The 16,595-nt window shown below is 42.3% G+C and overlaps 1 protein-coding gene across 1 annotated transcript in view; it reads left to right on the top strand.

Annotated features, from left to right (window-relative positions):
• The first annotated feature begins 15,186 nt into the window (after positions 1-15,186).
• Positions 15,187-16,595, top strand: part of LOC139559625 (voltage-gated potassium channel subunit beta-1-like) — an 80,331-nt gene continuing 78,922 nt past the window's right edge. The window contains exon 1 of the mRNA XM_071375775.1: positions 15,187-16,481. Within this exon, the coding sequence (XP_071231876.1) occupies positions 16,252-16,481 (230 nt within the window). The 5' untranslated portion in view covers positions 15,187-16,251. The remainder of the gene's footprint in view (positions 16,482-16,595) is intronic.

Here is a 16,595-nt window from a genome sequence, read left to right as displayed (position 1 = left end):
CCATCAAGTCTGCTCCAAGTAGCAGGGGTACAGATTCGAGGCTGGTAGCATACACATGGTGAACGAGCGATACGTCCTGGAAGTGAAGTTTCAGCATGACTCTCAATGTGAGAGGCGAGTTGGTCTGAGTGATCCCTCGAAGTGTAGTGTCGCATCGTTCCACTTTTAACCAACGTTTAGTTGGCTTCAAAGCTCTTTTGAGATCATTGAACAATGTTTGAGAGATGAGCGATATTGTCGCGCCGGAATCAATTAGTGGATGACAAGTTAAGCAGTCCTCCAGGACTGTTTCCAGGTATGGGCATTTAGATTCGTGTTTAGTGGACATATTCCCCACAAAGTGGAGTGGTCGTTTGCGACGACATGATGTGCCATTTCTGTTCATGGTGGAAGCAGATCGACTTTTCAGATTTTCCATGGGCTAAGCTTTAGCTGTAAAACCCTTTGTAGTGTTTTTTTTTGGAACTGCACTTAATCCTGAAAACTCAACAGGTGATGGTTCAGGTTCCTAAAAGACCTCGGGATCCTGGTTCTCAAAATAGGAGTTAATTCCATCTTCTGGGCTTAGTAAGTGGGCTGCCACAGCATGGGATTGAGAAATTGACTTAAAACTCTCCAGGACCTTCAGTCTGGCAATTTAAGCTGCTATGTCCGTTTCCAGTTCCATTTTTTTCCTATCCTAGCATTCAGTTGAGCTTTCTGTTGATCCAGTTGAGCTTTCTCCAGTTCCAATGCATGCTTGCCCTGTAATGATGCTTGCGAGTGAGTAGAACTGCTCCCACTGCCTCAACTTTTAGGGGTGCAGAGGACACTGAGGATGATGCGGCATTAGAATACTTTATTTCACTTGATATTTTTTACACATTGGAAATGCTGCCATGTGGTTCAATGAGTGTTTTTGGCTCCTGTTCAGCATTTTTCCATATTTATACCTCTTTCAGGAAATGTTCATGAATCCTAATTCTTGATTGATAATAGTTAATGCTCTCCTGTTCCTGTTCCTCCTCTGTGACCAGCTCTAGCACAGATTCACAAGCATTCTTAAAGTCATTGAGAACAACATCAAATGCGTCAAGACCCTCATTCACAGTTTCAAAATGTCCTCCCTCAACAATAATACTTTTATTTCATTCATTTTGCATACACACTCCAAGTTTGCCTCTCCGGTCTGCATAGAGTGAATTTAAATGCTCCTTGCCCTCTCCAGTTGGGACTTATTTGGGATTTAATCCGTCATCATTCACTTTTAATTCACTCAATTTACAATGACACAGTTGTTGATGATTGCTAAACGCAATGCCCTTGAGACCTCTTTTAATGCTTAAAACACAGTCATCCGTTTCAACATATTGACCCATTTTGCTTTGAACATGTGCACGTTTGGCATTTTAGATGCATTAAACCTTTCATCCCATTATAGGTTTTGTCCCCTTTATTTAAATTGAAACACGCAGTATCTTTAGATCCTTTAGTTGCGTCCCATTGATGCATTGCATTTCCACTTTACGCCTAGCATTGGACATTTGATTAGGCTACATTGTGCATAGGATCTCAAGTGTTTCGCAAACTCAAATTTTTCAATTTCAACACATCATTTCCACACCGATTGTTACATTGCTACATTCGTCAGACTTAAGGATATTTCCTCACCATTCATACGTGGAACAATAATTTTTATCTTAATCAGTGTACTGACTCCAAAGCATGGCTCGCAGGCTACAAAGCATATGTCTATGCGCACTAAGGCGTGTGCACTCCTATTATGCACAACCAGAGCATAATTATGACAGACATCGGGGACATCGGGGAACTCCGTCATAACCCGGGGAATATGAACAAAGAAAACCGTGCATTGAATTAAATAAACAGAACTTCTACCTCATGAATCTTGCACATGTTCATGTGCACAATAAACATTGCGCCCACTCAGAGGGTAGGAAATGGTCAAATGTATCATATCAAACATGAAACAACTTGATTGACAGTTTGATGGTTCAATCAGAGGGCCGAGTATGCCTTTCACTAGCCAATCTGTTGCATTTTTTGTTTTGCAAGGGTGCTGCTGTGGCTACGGTCGCTGGCTGTGTGGAGAATAATCCGTGAAGACTGTGCCACAAAATGAGTGACAAAACATTACGTAACCTGGCCAGATCACTTGAAGTCATCAGTCTCAAGTCAAAGTCCTGAGTCTTGAGGCTCTAAGTCCAAGTTAAGTCTCAAGTTATTTTATTTTCTATCAAGTCGAGTCTGAAGTCATAAAATGTCTGACTCTGCTGGGTGCACAGAAGTCAAGTCAATGAGCATGAGCATGTCTTTAAGGTCGGTGAGAGTGTGTCCGTGTGAAAGATGGTTGCAAAAGGGTTCTTTGGCTAGGAGAAGTGAGGCAAGAATTTGAGTAATGTGTTCAGTTTTTGGTTCCTTTTGGGACTCTGCCATCCATGTTTTGTATGAGTTTGGAGATTATTCAGAGTGGAAGAGGTAGAAGAACGTAAGTGAAAGTAGGTTTCAGATTTTTGCTATGTTCCTTAGATGGAAAAAAGTTGAAGTCACAGATGGCTATAGCTACAGTGTTAAGAGCACCAGACATAATAGTATAGGGAGTGCACATACCAAATAATATCTGATCATGTAAGAATTGCAGCCTCCAAAAAAGGGTAAGTGTAAAAAATATAAATACATTAAGGGCTCTATTCAATCAGATACGCTTTAGCGAACATCCACATAGCGGTTGTTTTGGCAGTGTCGGAAGTGGAACTGCGTTAGAGCTGTCAAATCGGCTCCTGGCATTACACCTAAAGTGGACATTGCCATTGGCTGCACGGAGTCACATTAAGAGAAGTCCCATGCGGCCTTGTTTACATGTTCGAACACTGGAATGTGAGATGTAATCGACACCTCGATTAGGCTGATAGAAATCTTCATCATTTTCAAGTTGAGCATCATTATTTCTATATGGCTTACGCATTCTTGTTCTGAACTTCTGAAGCGAGTGGGATGGGTGTGGGTTCATGACAATGATCAAGAGTAGCTGCTCACCGATTTTGACCGCTCCGGCGCAGTTACACCTCCGACGCCAAAACATTATGCTATGCGGATGTCGGCAATCGCCGGTTAATGCTTCATCCGATTGAACCTTGGCCTAAAAGTTTCAACATTTCAGACTCTGAAACAACACGAAGTGAAAACTGTGCAGGGGTTCACATACTTTTCCTCCTCACTGTACATTTGGTTTTATGAGTGACAAACAATGTTACATCTAAACATACAGTACAGTTCCCTTCTCTAAAGAACTCTGCGATTATAAACATTTCTCAAGTGTCAATTTTGCTTCAAGGATTTGTCTCTTAAACATCAGTGAAGATCCCCAAATGGACCACAGAGAGAGGGGGACCCTCCACCTTCCTCTACTGACACGCATGGTCTGACCATGTGGGGCGATGGAGGTAGAGGGTCCCCCTCTGACCGTACAGGGTATAGTAGTGACTGTCCTTCCACTATGAAAAGACTACACTGCAAATGTTGCATTACATCAACCAATGGTTGCGTGCTACATTATCTACTGAGCAGTCAGTGTCAGATTGCTATATCACATGATGTGGATGAAATGTTAGACACCTATCCTATCCATTGTGAGATCTGGCATGCGTCTGCAATGTAGTTGGCCTGGAACTCAGCCATTTACTGTAATGTTTCTCATTTGCATACGCAGTGTGGGTTTCAACTCTCATCTCATGGCTCGTGTCTCGTGAGTAATAGGCCAATCAGATGTGGCCTCAGGGAGGAGTCTGGTATGCTCACCAGTTCCTCTGTGTTCTTGACCCTAGAGTGAAACGTGTAACGAGTTCAGCAGGACAGCATGTGAAGGATCAATATCACTACACCGATGTCCAATCGAGTTAGTAAGTGTGGTGATGAACAGAACACAATGCAACATTGCACATTTTCGTGTTCTGTATACTGAGAACACAGGCGTCTGGTGGCACCTTAAGTGGGGAGGACCGGCTCATAATAATGGCTGGAAAGGAATAAATGGAATGGTACCGAAACACATCGAACACATGGTTTCCATGTGTCAAAAAACATTCCATTCACTCCATTCCGGACATTATTATGAGTCATCCTCCCCTCAGCAGCCTCCTGTGACTGAGAACCTGTTTTTGATAGCGTGTACAGTGTATGACTCTGAGCTTTTTTCCTGGGACTATGAAGGTCCACTCTGGCCCATGAACGTATACTTAACTCATGTCTATAAATAAAAGCGCAAACGAAAAGGTTTTTCCAAATATGGCATGGCTTCCTGTTGTGTCCACAATAGAATGTACTGATGTGTCTTTTAATATGGCATTAAAGGCTCTGTGTTCCTTACGTCAATGAGCTTGACTTGAATAAATATGAATAAAATGTTCATGGAACTTAGTGTTTCTGTCACGGCATTCAAGAGAAGAAGATGAGGACCAATGTGCAGCGTTGTCCGTGTTCATATTTAATTCAATAACCCAACACTAAACATGAAAATGACAAAAAGAATAACCGAAACAGTTCTGTCTGGTACAGAATACGAAACAAAAAACAACTACCCACAAACACTGGTTGGAACAGGCTACCTAAGTATGGCTCCCAATCAGAGACAACGGTAGACAACTGCCTCTGATTGGGAACCACACCAGGCCAAACACATAGAAACACAACAACATAGAAAAAAGAACATAGACTGCCCACCCTAGTCACACCCTGGCCTAACCAAAATAGAGAATAAAAAGCCTCTCTATAGCCAGGGCGTGACAGTTTCATTATCTTATGTCTGTTGAGTTTTGCTACCAAAAGTGTTCAATAATGCTATTATGACATATTCAATGTAACATGTTTCTCTCCACCTGTACCTAATATCACAAAATATTCAAAACAGTAGATAACACCTCCACATGTTACTGAGGAGGACAGGGAGCAGTTGGAGAGAGGTTGAGGGTTTATGGTCATACAGGTGGCAGTGTTTCCAAAATGGTGGATGAGGAGTGGGGTCACGGCTAATGCCTTGTGAGTCACCCTGGCTAAAGCCAAATGTATGGTAGAAAATTCAAGTTGCAGACAAAAGTGACAACAAAGCAGACAAAAAGACGTGGAGGAGCACTGGAGGGTCACAGACGTTGTCGCTCAGCACTCCAGACGAGTGTCTGCGACCCACCCAGACGACACTTGTCTTTTCTACCAAAAATTAGGCTTAAAGATGTGTTTATTTGGTGGGTCAGTTGGAAAGATATAAACCACTGTAAAGGTGTGCTGTTGGAAGTGTATGAGATTATAGCACCACAACCATTCCTCAAGTGTGGGTTTTTCTGTAAGGACTTGTCTCTGAACATCAGTGAAGACCCCCAGATGGACAACAGAGTGGGGGACCCTCCGCCTTCCTCTACCCACATAAAGGGTCTTATAGTACAGGGAAGACAGAGACATGAGCATCTCATATCACTACTGTAGTGGCTGTCCTCCAACACTAGATGGTAATCTTTGCACTATGAAACCCATGGTCTTATCCACCATCACACATTAACTGCAATGTTTCTAATTTGCACACACACACACACTTTCATCGCATTGGTCATGTCTCATGGGTAATAGGCCAATCAGGTGTGACCTCAGGGGAGGAGTCAGGTATGCTCATCAGTTCCCCTGTGTTCTTGACCCTGCGTGAAATGTGTTACAGGTTCAGCAGAACAGTATGTGAATGATCAATACCCTTGAACAAGGCAGTTGACCCACGGTTCCTAGGCCGTCATTGAAAATAAGAATTTGTTCTTAACTGACCTGCCTAGTTAAATAAAGGTCAAATAAAAAAAAAACTACACCAATGTCCAATAGAGTTAGTAAGTGGTGATGAACAGAATATATCACATTTTTATGGTTCTGTATACTGATGAATCTGTGTATGTGATAGTGTGTATAGTATATGATTCTTTTTTAGCTCTTGACTTGGAACTATGAAGGTCAGCACAAGGAACTGATTAACTAAATGGCACCCACTGACACATGAACATATTCTCAACTAATGTATGTAAATAAGACCACAAACTGAAAGGTTTTTCCAAATATGGTATGGCGTCCTCGTGTGTTAAGTCAACAGTAGAATGTACTGGTGTGTCTCCAAATATGGCATAAAAGGCTCTTTGTTTGTTATGTCAACGAGCCTGATTTTAATAAAAGGTTGATCACACTCATACGGAAAAAGAATATATTGACATATATTTTTTACAGACATCTATATACAGTATATGTTAAGCCTTATATGTACAAACATATATGGACATATTACAAAATTGGCAGGTTCCATATACAGTACCAATCAAAACTTTGGAAACCTACCTGTACTCATTCAAGGGTTTTTCTTTATTTTTACTATTTTCTACATTGTAGAATGTATTTGTATTTGATTGAAAATGATGGCTTTGAACATTACATTTATACTTACAATGCAGATTACGTCACCTTCAGGGTCCGTTTTTTAGACTCACAAGTTGACAGTTACCCGGTGGATAATGCAGAGACCGAGTCATTGCAAACATTCCACACAAGATAACGAATAAATAAGGGGTTCATGTTCATGAACACGTTTTATGGCAATGGGAACTAGCTAGTGAAATTAGTCGGTTGAGGCTCCAGACCAGAAGGATCCACTGGTTTATTTTTGCTACAAATAAACCAAGTCAAAGTTTATTTGTCACATGCGGCAAATACAACAGGTGTAGTAGACCTTACCGTGAAATGCTTACTTACAAGCCCTTAACCAACATTGCAGTTCAAGAAAGAGTTAAGATTTTTTTTACAAAAGTAAAAAATAATAAAAAGTAACACAATAAAATAACAATAATGAGGCTATATACAAGGGGTACCGATACCGAGTCAATGTTTGGTGGTACAGGTTAGTCGAGGTAATGTGTACATGTAGGTAGGGGTGAAGTGACTATGCATAGATAATAATCAGTGAGTAGCTGCAGTGTAAAAAACAAATAGTGTGGGGGTGTGTCAATGTAAATAGTCCACAACAATTGAATTTCTCTCAAATTTTGTGGCCAAATGTGTTTACATGCCTGTTAATGAGCATTTCTCCTTTGCCAATATAATCTTCCACCTGACAGGTGTGGCATATCAAAAAGTTGATTAAACAGCATGATCATTACACAGGTGCACCTTGTGCTTGGGACAATAAAAGGCCACTCTAAAATGTGCAGTTTTGTCACACAACTCAATGCCACAGATGTCTCAAGTTTTGTGGGAGCATGCAGTTGGCAAGCTGACTGCAGGAATGTACACCAGAGCTGTTCCCAGAGAATTGAACATTAATTTCTCTACCATAAGCCGCCTCCAACGTCCTTTTAGAGAATTTGGCAGTACATCCAACCGGGCCTCACAACCACAGACCACGTGCTACCATGCCAGCCCAGGAACTCCACGTATTGCTTCTTCACCAGCCACCCGGACAGCTGATGAAACTGAGGAGTATTTCTGTCTGTAATAAATACCTTTTGTGGGGAAAAGTCTTATTGGCTGGGCCTGGCTCCCCAATGGGTGGGCCTGGCTCCCCAATGCCCCTGCCCAGTCATGTGAAATCCATAGATCATGGCCTAATTCATTTATTGACTGATTTCCTTGTATGAACTGTAACTCAGGAACATTTTTGAAATTGTTGCATGTTGCGTTTATATTTTTGTTCAGCAAAAAACACAGAGGGGAGTGTATATATAGCATAAGAAAAGCCTATAGTTTATCATATAAACGCCTATAGCTAGCTGTAAGATCCTCATTTGTGCATACTGTATGCCTTTTACAGAACTATATTTGAAAATCTCATCGCCAAGCCTTTCGAGTAAACCTCTAATCCTTTACAGCTGTCTTTGTACTATGGTTGATGTGCTTCAGGCGAACACACGGGCATCACCAACACTGATGCCAGGGATAGGGCCTTTTGAATCTGGATGTAATGACTCCCTATCCGCTTTATCACTGTAAACTGTATCAGGGTTGGGGTCAATTCCATTCCAGACAATTCAATAAGTACACTTAAATTCCAATTCCAATTCTCTTCAATGCTTTTCAATTAAGAAATGTTGGAATTGGAATTTGAATGGACTCGAAGATGATGGTGCTGGTGGTGATGATGATGACGAATCACCAGAGCAACCATAACCTTGATCAGCCTAAATCTTCCCTTACTCAGTGATACACATAAGATCAATACCATGGCTTCGCTGACAAAAAAACAGATTACTTTACCTTTACCTGGCCACACCCCTCTCTCTCCCTCAGCTTCCTTCTGATCCGCAGTACATTCGTGCGAACCGGCCCAGGGTAATATTTGATTTGCCTAATAAGTTAGCATGGAGTCAATGCCAACACAATTGGAGGCTGATTCTAGTTCTAGTAGTTTGGTTCTGTAGTTCTAGATATGAGCTGCATGTTAATGACTACTGCGCCCAGGCACATCTACAACATGAGAGATTTGGTATGGTCTGGCGTGGAGACAGAGAGCGGCGTGGTGAATGGTACTTTAGCATGGAGAGAGGGGAACAGATGGGCTGGTGGGGAAAGAGAGGGGGAAGGGGGGAAGGAGACGGGGGGAAAAGAAAGGAGCGTGAAGGAGATGGGATGAAGAGAGAAAGAAATCTAATAAGAAATGAGAGCGATAGGAAGAGAGAAAGAAAGCAGCAGAGAGGAGGGAGAGAGAAAGAAATGAAGAAATCAAAAGAGAAATGGAGAGAAAGAGAGAGAAAGACTACAGCAGCAGCAGTGACTTCACAACCTCATTCAAAATGTTTATTCAAGCCTGTTCTTTTAACAGGAAGTCTAGTTCAGATAGCAATTATCCCGGATCCTGCTGAATGCCATAGAAAAGCACAGGTTGCCATAGTGTGTTCTCTTATGTGCAATATATGCACGGTTGTTTCTACGTAATGAAGTCTTGCCTACACTCCTGGTGACAACTCAACTGGTTTGTACCGTGTGTTTTCGGGTTTGAGAAAGGAATTGCCTGCAATAAAATGAGGCACACTGATAATGTGATTCATAAATTGGTCTTGCTGAATTATGTTTTTTTTTATTTTATCTTTATTTAACGAGGAAGTCAATTATGTATATTTATTGGAGAACGAAGCAGATAGGGGGACTCAATCTTCAGTTTTGTGGAGTTTCTGACAACCTAATTGTGCATTCTCATATTCCCCTGTGTGCTTAGTTTCTTATATAGGCTGAGTCTCTGTCTCAGTGACATTCTAATCTAAGCCGTCTCTTTCACATCTCATTTATAGATTCTTACTGTGGTAAAGTAGTTAGCCGGGGGATAATCAGAGTCATCATTGCCCGTCGGGGATTCTTCCAACCTAGAATGTGTCAGTTCTAGTTGACAACTTTGAGTGACATACTTTTAAATGGGTTGAACAAGGAGGACGTTTTGGCTTACAGGCATTGAGGCACAAGCGTGATGGACATCTCGGCACCGTGTTCAACCTCTACCTAAAACGTACCGGACTGTGTCTCTCACAGGTCTCACAGCTTAGATCTACCCAAACTCACCCTTGCCTCATGGTGGTAGGCTTTTGGATGTCTCTGTGAAAATCTTTTGGCATACTTGATGCAGTACTTTGAGTATGGTAAATCATAGTCTTTTGCTAAGTTTGTTGTGGACCATTTTGTTATGGTTAAATTAGAAGGAAATAAATATAGTTTACCAATCTTTTTTTCTTTCTTTTTTTGCACTGATTTTGTTAAAAGAAAATATCATTATAATTCATCTTCATTTTTCCATTGGGTTCTTATACAACAAGTAAACATTAGACACAAGAAGACACAATGTCTCTTGGCACAGCAACCAAAAGAGAACCCGTCGGATTTACAGAAATACAATGTACAACATTGTGTATTCGATTCTAAAACATCAACAGACAGATACAACTCAGAGTTATCAAATGAATTCATAAAGGATATACGTAAGTCTTGCCATGGCCCTGGGGTTTGCTTTACTCAGGGAACTGTGAAATCCTGCGTCTTCACATCAGTGTTCTGTAACACATACATGCAGCTCTGGTGGAACGGAGCAGAGCATATCAGAGGCAGGCTAGAACAGGGTTATACTTCATTTCACAGTACTCTTTCTGGCTCGTATCACTTAGATATGTGAACACAACAGATAGCTTCTGGTTGCTTATTTAAGAAGAGCTCAGAGGAATTAGACTTCCCACTGGGCACAGACGTCAGCTCCACGTCTAGTTTTGAGTTTTCAACTAACGTGAATTCAACGTGAAATCAACCAAACGTCGTCATGTCATTGGATTTACGTTAAGAGTTGGGTGAAAAAAAAGGACAAAATGCCCATACATTGTGATTTTTGCCAATCCAAATTATTATTAAATTGGGGTCCCCCTGGAGGCTGGGCTTCAAGGTTTGGCCTCCCAGATGTTTTGAAGTCTCTTTTTTGTTTTCTTGAGTTAGGCAGCTCCAAAATGCAGGTGTTTCAGTCTAGCTCAGTGCTTTCTGTGGTGGTGGGGCAAGTCAGCAGAAAATACGGAGCGTTGCGCCGTAATCGGCTCAGTGTTCTGTCACTCATGGGGACAGTACGTCACCGCCAAGTCTAAGTGTAGAGATCTAAAATTCTAGCCCCTTGGGTGCTGACATATAGTTACATTAGAAGTGCCCATCCAAGAAGGCTCAAGGCCATTGGACACAGATAAAATGACGTCAAATCATGTTATATATACAGTAGCTTTGATTGGACTGATCATGTCAACATCATACTTTCAAAATCTTAGCTACCAGTCAGCATCATGAATCAAGTCGACAATCTACTGGCAAATCCTTTTTAATCCTTGTCATATGAAGACAAGTAATGAAGAGAAATTATAGATAAAACGTATCGGTGCTCATCAGCCATTGGACATAAACATTAAACAACAAGTTGGAAATAGCAAATTCAACAATGAGTGGTTTGGAAGGAATCAGTGCATTGCAAAGCAATCATTAGCCTTCTATTCAGTGGAGTGGCTGTGTGGTCCCAAGTCTAAGATTAAGGGTCTATTTTCCTAATTAAAAATTAAAAATTCTAAACATTCAACTGAGTTAACAGTTGTTTTGAGCGCGGCACAAATCATGCTTCATTGACCGCATGACCAATGTTGAATGTTTAGAATTCCTGTTCAAGTGACTCCAAAAATGTATTGTATGCTTCTGCATAAATTATGTAATATGCCAGGGAGATATGTATACTGTAGCTAAGAAAGTAATACTAAGTGTATGTTGTGTTAGTAGCCCATGTGCCTCACCCTAATAATTTGGTCTATTTTCACCTCTTAATTTTGCTTACTGTTCTGACTTGGTGGTGCACATGTAGCCTATAACCTGTTTTTGAGAAATGTAATCATTGAATATTGTAGAGCTTTCATTGTCTGCTTATATGCCCTCTTTATTTGTCCTACGGTTCTGACTTGGTGTACAGGGAGAAAACTGTAAGAGCGGCCCATGTTCTGAATTCTGTCGCTGTACGTTTCAAAAGTGCTGAACAAATAGTTATATTGACAACGTCCGTCCTAGCTCGCTTATTAATGTCTTAATCGACATTTTGGATTGCCTCTTATCCGCTTGTCGTCCCCTTATGCCACATCTCAATTGTCAGTAGAAACCACATTTGTTTAAGCAAGTCAGCCATATCAGCAATTTTTTTTTAAAGGCTGCAAATGAGGCTGAATGAGCTGTTTCGCTGCCAGACAACACTCCGCTGATAGCCAGGTGTAGCAGTGGTAAGATGTTGGGACTGCTGTTGAGACTGCTGTTGGGACAGCTTTATGTAGACCCTAACAGTTTGTGGGCACCGTTTTTATCACTGTTATAGTGCAATTCATTTATTGTTTAGTGTTGTGTTGTGTAGTGGCTTTGCTGGCATACATCCCACATATTATTTTTTTTGCCCCACCAAGATTTCCGTACTAAAATCGCCACTGTGTGCATGCACCACATGGTTGGACACAGGCCTAGGATGTTGCTCACTACTTCTTCCACAACAAAAAAGCAACTTGTATAACTGTTTGCGCTTGTGTGATTCCCTTATGACGACGGCCACACAATGCACAGCGTTCAGTGTGTCAGCCACAAGGCTCACCTCGCGGGTGACTTCTTGCAAAACGAAATCCAGTGAATTGTTCCTACAGTGCACATGCTGCACATGGTACCTGGAAATACCTCTTTCAGTCGAGCCTGTACACCTGAAAAACGGCCTGACGTGTTACTTACTCCATCAAAGCAGAATCCCTGGAGCTGTGTTTAAACGCAAATATCCTTCACACAAAAGAACAGATTTTCGCTGTGGAGTCGGGGGCATGGTAAAACCCCCCAAAATCATAGTGTGACTCCAGGTTCTGGTCGACGTACTGTAGACTGCATGAGTACTGTTACATCGTGCTCACGTCAGTGGTGCAACCAGCTGTCAATCCATATAGAAAGGCACATTCAGATGAGCGTGACTATCTCCCTCTGTACAGTGTGATCAAACTGTAGAAGGATCTCATCCAGTCTCTCCGAAGTCTGGATGTCAGCAAGTCTGATAGCAAGGCATTGATCGGTGTGCTATCTAAAGCAAGCAATTTTTGTAATTGATCTGTGTGCAAGTGTGATTTCTCATGTTCCCAGAATCTCTTGATTGCTTTGCACCAGTTTGCAAAACCACCATTTAACAAAAATGCGATTGAATCTAACATTTTCCTCATTGATAAGCATTTTCTCCACTGCCTTAAACGCATGAGAAACATAGCACTCAGGCTCCGGCATAATGCGCCGTCCTCTGTCGCCCCTCAGCGGGACGCTCCGGGAGCCCCTGGGTTGACAGCGCTCAGCCTGGCGCCAGCCGTGGGTGAAGGCCTAGCAGCCTCTCCGGTGCCGGGGCTGGCGGGCGTGCGCCGGGAGAGCGCCCTCAGAGGCTAACGTTTCGGCGCCAGTCAGATAGGGCCTGGACCCGTGTGGACTGCTGCAGGTGCTAGATGCAGCATGCTCATTGTTTTCATTCCTTGGGGCTGCTGTGATAGCAGGTTGCATTGGTTGGCTACCAGGATTTAAAAATATATATTTTCGTGGGGGGATACAGGTAAAATATTTTAATTCATATCATTTCATATTCCATATATTTTCTATTCATACATTGTACCTGTGGGCTGCCACTCAGAAGAAGAAGACAAAAATAAGATTTAAAAAAAACATTACAAAGGTACATAACTACGACATATTGATCATTTGGATCACATTTCAAGTTTAAGTAATTATAAATGAAGTATAAATAGGAAAATAAACCAAAAAATAAGTGGTGCCCCCTCCCCAGCCTCCCAACCCATTCCCCCAATCCCACCCAGCTAACATGTATCCATCCACTGAGGCAGCGCTGCCTGCAAGCAGTAATCATCTCTGATTGATTGAAAGATTACAGGAGCTATCAATGTTATGTAAGATAATAGATTCAAAGCATTGAAGGGTTACATTCAAGCACTTCAAATGAATTTGGTAACTTTGCTCCAGAAGAATTTAACTGCAGGGGCCCTCACACATCATATGAAGGAATGTGCCTGCCTGATTTAGGGGACACAGTGAACAGTTGGGAGTTGGGGCCAATGTCATCGTAAAACGTTTCCTTGGTGTTACATACAGTCTGTGAACAAACTTAAAATGTATAAATTGATGGTTCAGATTACGAGATGCCAAGGTCATATTTTTCCATATTCTGTTCCAGTTAAAGGGTTGTTCTGTGGACCATACATGTTTAATGGCAATCTCAGAATATTAGCTTTATAAAAGTTGCTTATATATTATAGAGATCAGTCCTTTCAGTAGCACAGATAATTTCTTTATAAATCCCATCATTGAATGGTTCAGTAGTTCGGTTTCCCAAGGGACTCCAAAGGCCAGCATAGTTGACCTAAGTTGTAAATATAGAAAACAGTTGCCTGGTAATGTCTATGTATCTTTTACATCTTGGAATGTTCTCAAACCATTACTGTCCATGATATTGGTAAGGGTACGGATTCCACATTTGGACCATTGGGGGGGAAGCAAAAAGACGCCTTCCAAATCGAAAAGTCATTATTGTGAAATATTGGCATATGGGGCATGTCGTTTTGATTCCCAGTTACGTTGTTTAAAAATGTTCCGCCAAATAGAAATTGTGTGAGAAAATAATAAGACCAAAGCGTTGTTTACATTGTTGAAGTGATATATCAGTGACGAACACCTCTTCCAGGGCAATAGAAGACACCATATGTCTCTATATACTCAGTCAGGGGGCATAATAATCATGTCTAAACCTATTTAGCATGGGGAGAACTGCTGGAAGTGCCTGGAAATACAATTTAAAGTTTGGTATGGATAGTCCTCCTACATCTTTCCTTCTTTGGAAGTTTGTTCATTTTATCCGGGATCGCTGACCTTGTCATATACATTTTGAAACCCCACTATTACTTTTTTCCCCACTGGCCAGAAGGGGGCGCCATGGGGAGCATTGAACTACAGGAATTCAGTCGTGATAATATATACATTTTGACAATAGATATTTATCGGAGACATTTTGATTTTGATTGACCTTGTAAATGCTACTATTAGCCTACAGAAAGGAATCAAATGGAAACGTTCAACCTCACGGTAGTGCATTGTCGAGGCCTGGTTGTACAGTTTGAAGATTTTATTTACATTTTTATATACTGTATTACACTATATTATAGCCAATATTATTATTTTTTTTAATCAATAATGCAACGGGAAAAAATATAATAACAGTTTTTAATTGCAACAACACAAGTTCTCACCAACTTGTAAGTCGCTCTGGATAAGAGCGTCTGCTAAATGACTTAAATGTAAATGTTATATATCTTCTGCAGTTTTACCATCTCACCACCAGGGGGTGCTGTAGTACCCCCTGCACCCATACTTAATGCAGCTATGCTTATAATACTTCTGAGCATCTACCTCAATAAACAAACACTCTTTGATACACACACACACACACACACACACACACACACACACACACACACACACACACACACACACACACACACACACACACACACACACACACACACACACACACACACACACACACACACACACACACACACACACACACACACACAACTTGGCTTCAGCTCTGTCCCTTCCATTCACACTGTGTTCTCTTCTCTCTGTGTGTCGCTAGTGAGGAAACTGTGGTCATTTCAGCCAGTCATTTAGAGGCAGCAGCCTGTCTCTCTCTTTCAATCACTCCCTCGCTCACTCTCACACTCACCACCATGCATTCCTTCTCGGCTCCTCACTCCCCCTCTCATTGTACGCCTGTCCTTTCCTTCCAGAAGAGAGGCATCATGCTTCGTCCTTTTCCCTCCTCCTCCTCCTCCTCTTCTTCACTTCCTCACTATCATTCTGGGGTCTCTGTATCAAACGGAGCACGTTTTCCTTCTGAGCAGAGCATTGGAAGCTGTCCCTCTCTTCTCGGCACGGGGGACTTTTAGAAGCGGGATTTCCTGTCTAGAAAGCCTGCACATCAGCTCTCTACACTACCAGAGGTCCTGGTGGGATGCAAGTCTTAGTGGGACTCCTGCTTTCCTCACGGGACAGCTCACTTCTCCTCGAAGTTGAAGGACAATCCAAGAATCTCTTCATTCTTTTAATCTCCGAACGCTGTAGATATCTGGCTCGGTGTAAGAATGTTTTTCTCCGCATGTGGCAGTGTGTAGATTTGGAAGACTGAAGATTTTGGTCTGTGTGTGAGAGAGCGAGAGTGTTTGTGTTGGTCTGTTAAGATCTGGTTGCGAGTGTGTAAGAGATTCTGTGTGTGAGCGAGTCTGTGTGTGGCTATGTGTGTTGCTCTGTATGCAGTGCAGTCCGCTCCCACTCCTGGTTCTTGACTGGAGGGTTTAGCCGACGCTGGAGGGTGAAGGAGACCCCTCCACTGCAGTCCCCTGCTCCCGGAGAACCTCCTCAGTGACACAGACTAGCCCGAGTAGAGGAGGGAAGAGAAAGAGAAGGGCTGAGAGCCAGGTATAACAAACAGAAGAGAAAGAGGTAGAATGAGAGGGGACTTTTCGACAAAACAGTGAAGTGCATGACCACTAAAGGAGACAAAAACCACTTCAGGAGAGACAAAGACACTACAGACACATACAACCCAGTGAAGACTGGAGCAAGGCTGGCAAGCAGCCCCAGCAACCCACCACCACCACCGACAGTACAGCCACCACCATGCAGGTGTCGTTTGCATGTTCGGACCAGGACGGAGGAAGAGGAGGGCTGAGGCCCCCGGGGAATGGAGGGCACAGCAAGCAGAATGCCACCAGTGCCAACACGGCCAGCCAGGCGCGGGCACGCTTCCGTACGGTGGCCCTCATCGCCCGCAGCCTGGGCTCCTTTACCAACCGCTACCACCACAACCTTAAGGAGTCCACCGCCAAGCTCACTGGCATGAAGTACCGGTACGTAGATGAATTACTGTTGTAATTGTGGTAATGAGCGCTTATTCATGTTTTATACATGCTTAGTCAATGAGTTATTGGTGCTTAAGTAATGAGTCTTCGTATAGTGTTTAC

Source organism: Salvelinus alpinus, chromosome 30 (assembly GCF_045679555.1).
Source record: "Salvelinus alpinus chromosome 30, SLU_Salpinus.1, whole genome shotgun sequence".
Classification (NCBI taxonomy): domain Eukaryota; kingdom Metazoa; phylum Chordata; class Actinopteri; order Salmoniformes; family Salmonidae; genus Salvelinus; species Salvelinus alpinus.
This window is presented reverse-complemented; position numbering and strand designations above follow the sequence as displayed.